Here is a 2953-nt window from a genome sequence, read left to right on the forward strand (position 1 = left end):
TAAGAAAGTTTAAGATGCTCATCGTGTGCATTTATATAAGAAAATTATGCTAAGGGGGTGAATACATGTTCACTAAGGAAATTTTCTGCGCATCATCTTCATCATCATCATCTCCTCCTACGCCTATTGACGCAAGGGCCTTGGGAGGATTCATTGGCTAAATTCATCAAAGGATAGCCAGTTTCTTGTGATGCGCAGTGCCTATCTAACTAAGGCAAGTGACCCCTGGCGGTTCATACTGATTTCAGTAAAATCATCCGCCAGGCATCGAGAGTAGAAGCCGAAGAAACATCTTGTCTATCGCCTTAAACCCAATCCGTTACCCTGCTGCCAGTGACTTCATCGAGAATTAGGGGGGTTGGGATGACATCCTCCACACCCAAAGCTTTCGTTATTCCACCGGGTTGCTCATCCGCTTATGCAACCGTTGGCAAACATGGATTGCTAAGATATACCGCCTAGCATGACAGATATCGGGCCTAGCACGATAAATATACCACCTAGCACGGTAGTACCGCTTAGCAGGGTACGCATACACAAATTTTAATTTTCAATAATTATGTTTATCCACCAGTACCGTTATACAATCAATATTGAAAGGATATTGGAAACAAATGGGGTTAATATCCAAACTGAAATTTTAGCGGAATTAATTTTAGGGATTTGATAGAGTGCTAATATATGTAAGAAATTAGGACCCCACGGAAAAAAAAACCCGCTATCCGGTTTTTCGATAAAATATTATATGACTGGTATCCTTGAGATGACATTCTTTACTTTAGAGCCGCCCAATGGGGTCATTACTTACAGGATAGTCGTTGAGGTGAGAAGAGCTGCTGATTTAAATAAGACTTTGATCTGTCGAATCTGATGGGACCAATTTTCTCTCAAGTGGTGTTTGATGCTGGTTTCGTCTGGCAAGAAAAAATAGAATTATTCATTTATTTATTTACTTACTTAGAGAGAGAGAGAGAGAGAGAGAGAGAGAGAGAGAGAGAGAGAGAGAGAGAGAGAGAGAGAGAGAGAGAGAGAGAGAGAGCATTATTTGAGTAACACATCACCTCATCTCTTGTACTTCTAAAAATTTTTGTATTTTAAAATCTGCACGATAAAATATCATACTCATTTACTCTGCTTACATAAACATTGATCTCATCGTAAGCAAAAATATTCAACCAAATATAATTGCAAACATCAAACACTTCTTCACCTTAAGAAAAATCTTAGATCCTCACTAAACGACGATTAATGGAAACTAGGCAAATGCAAAAAAATGCAAATATAGATAGATATAGATGTAGTTGTTAGTTCCTACTATAATAGTAATCTCCATAAGTGATCTCTATGGGGAATGTCTTACCTTTACATGCAATGATAACGTAGTGGATAGCAGTCTTCTTGCTACTGGCCTCAAAATCTATATTACCAAAAAAAGAAGAAGAAAAAAAAAAGAGTAAAGCGTAATGAAATATATTAGATATGTCTATTTTTGCAAAAAGTATGGAAAAATTATTTCTTTCAAAGTAATTAAAATGCCATTTTCACCGTACTATAGCTTGCTTCATATCCTCCAGCAAATTTGCTTCAAAAATATTAATAACAGATTACCTCTTATGGATTGTACAGTTGGTTTCATTAATTCTGGTACACTTCATAGGGAGCAAAGGAGATGTCGGTGTACCGGAATTAATGAAGCCAACTGTACATTACAATGTGGAAACTATAGAGGATTAATTTTCTCCAGCAAAATCAGAACAAACATTACAACATAGATTACGCATTTTTTTTTTTTTTTTTTTGGTAACTCAAAGGGAAATGTCTAAACAACATTTTTTTCATATTGTAATTTTGGTCTTAAGGTTCGAGTTTGTTAGTTACAAAGAGCGAAGATGACAGCCATTACCCAGTATGTAATTCGGTGTGAAGATTTGGGATACGGCTTTCTTTACGCTATCCTGACTGTCCAGGAGGTAAGTCGTCATCACAAGTGTTAACGCTGCCGTGACTATAATTAGGGGGCGCTTCAAGCATACCTGTCAAAGAAAGAAAGAAATATATATATATATATATATATATATATATATATATATATATATATATATGTGTGTGTGTGTGTATATATTATATATATATACTGTATATATATATTTATATTATATGTATATATATATATATATATATATATATATATATATATATTATACATATACATAACTACACATATATACACATGTACGTAAATAGGCATGGATGTAAACATACACACACGCACGTACACACACACACATATATATATATATATACATATATATATATATATATATATATATATATATATATATATATATGTGTGTGTGGGGGGGGGGAGCGCTTCATAGGTAAAACGCCGTAACATCATATTTCATCTGTTAAATCGAGTACTATAACTATAGGTAAACTTGACGTTTAGAAACTTAGTAGTAGTAGTAGTAGTAGTAGTAAAATAATGCATCGCGGTCCTCGATATCTTAAACACCAAAGTTTTAATAAGTTTTTCAATATTTTCTTTTGAAGAATAAAAGAGCAGGTACTATAATGGGCAATAGCAAATTCAGTTTTTATATCTTTAAAAATCAAACCTTACAAAATTGTAAAAAAAAAAAAAAAAAAAAATATTTTGCTTGAAACTCACACGAATAAGATTTCCCATCGTTCGTTAAAGTAATTCTAAACACTTGAAAACCCAGATTGTCACAAACACATCACTCTTGGACACAATCACTTGTTTTCAGACTAAAAGCAAGCCTTATGCCAGTATGGGCTGTTAATCGGTAAATCAGTCAGTAAGCACTAGCACGGAACGAAAACTGTGTCATTTGTTTCAAAGAAAAATACACGAAATTCTGAAATAGGTCACAAGATTACAAAAGTGGCGGCCGGACCATCTGCACTCACTTCGCGATAGAGTGGAACT

At 34.3% G+C, this 2953-nt stretch overlaps 1 protein-coding gene across 1 annotated transcript in view; it reads right to left on the reverse strand.

The window, feature by feature from the left end:
• The window catches only part of LOC137651739 (glucoside xylosyltransferase 1-like), a 17015-nt gene extending 14062 nt beyond the window's left edge, over positions 1 to 2953 (reverse strand). Inside the window, exons 1-4 of the mRNA XM_068384960.1 lie at positions 2672 to 2953; positions 1904 to 2033; positions 1361 to 1417; positions 809 to 914 (exon numbers count right to left, since the gene is read on the reverse strand). Of these exons, the coding sequence (XP_068241061.1) occupies positions 809 to 914; positions 1361 to 1417; positions 1904 to 2033; positions 2672 to 2689 (311 nt within the window). The 5' untranslated portion in view covers positions 2690 to 2953. The remainder of the gene's footprint in view (positions 1 to 808; positions 915 to 1360; positions 1418 to 1903; positions 2034 to 2671) is intronic.

The sequence above is a fragment of the Palaemon carinicauda genome, chromosome 13 (genome assembly GCF_036898095.1).
Source record: "Palaemon carinicauda isolate YSFRI2023 chromosome 13, ASM3689809v2, whole genome shotgun sequence".
NCBI classification, from domain to species: Eukaryota; Metazoa; Arthropoda; class Malacostraca; order Decapoda; family Palaemonidae; genus Palaemon; species Palaemon carinicauda.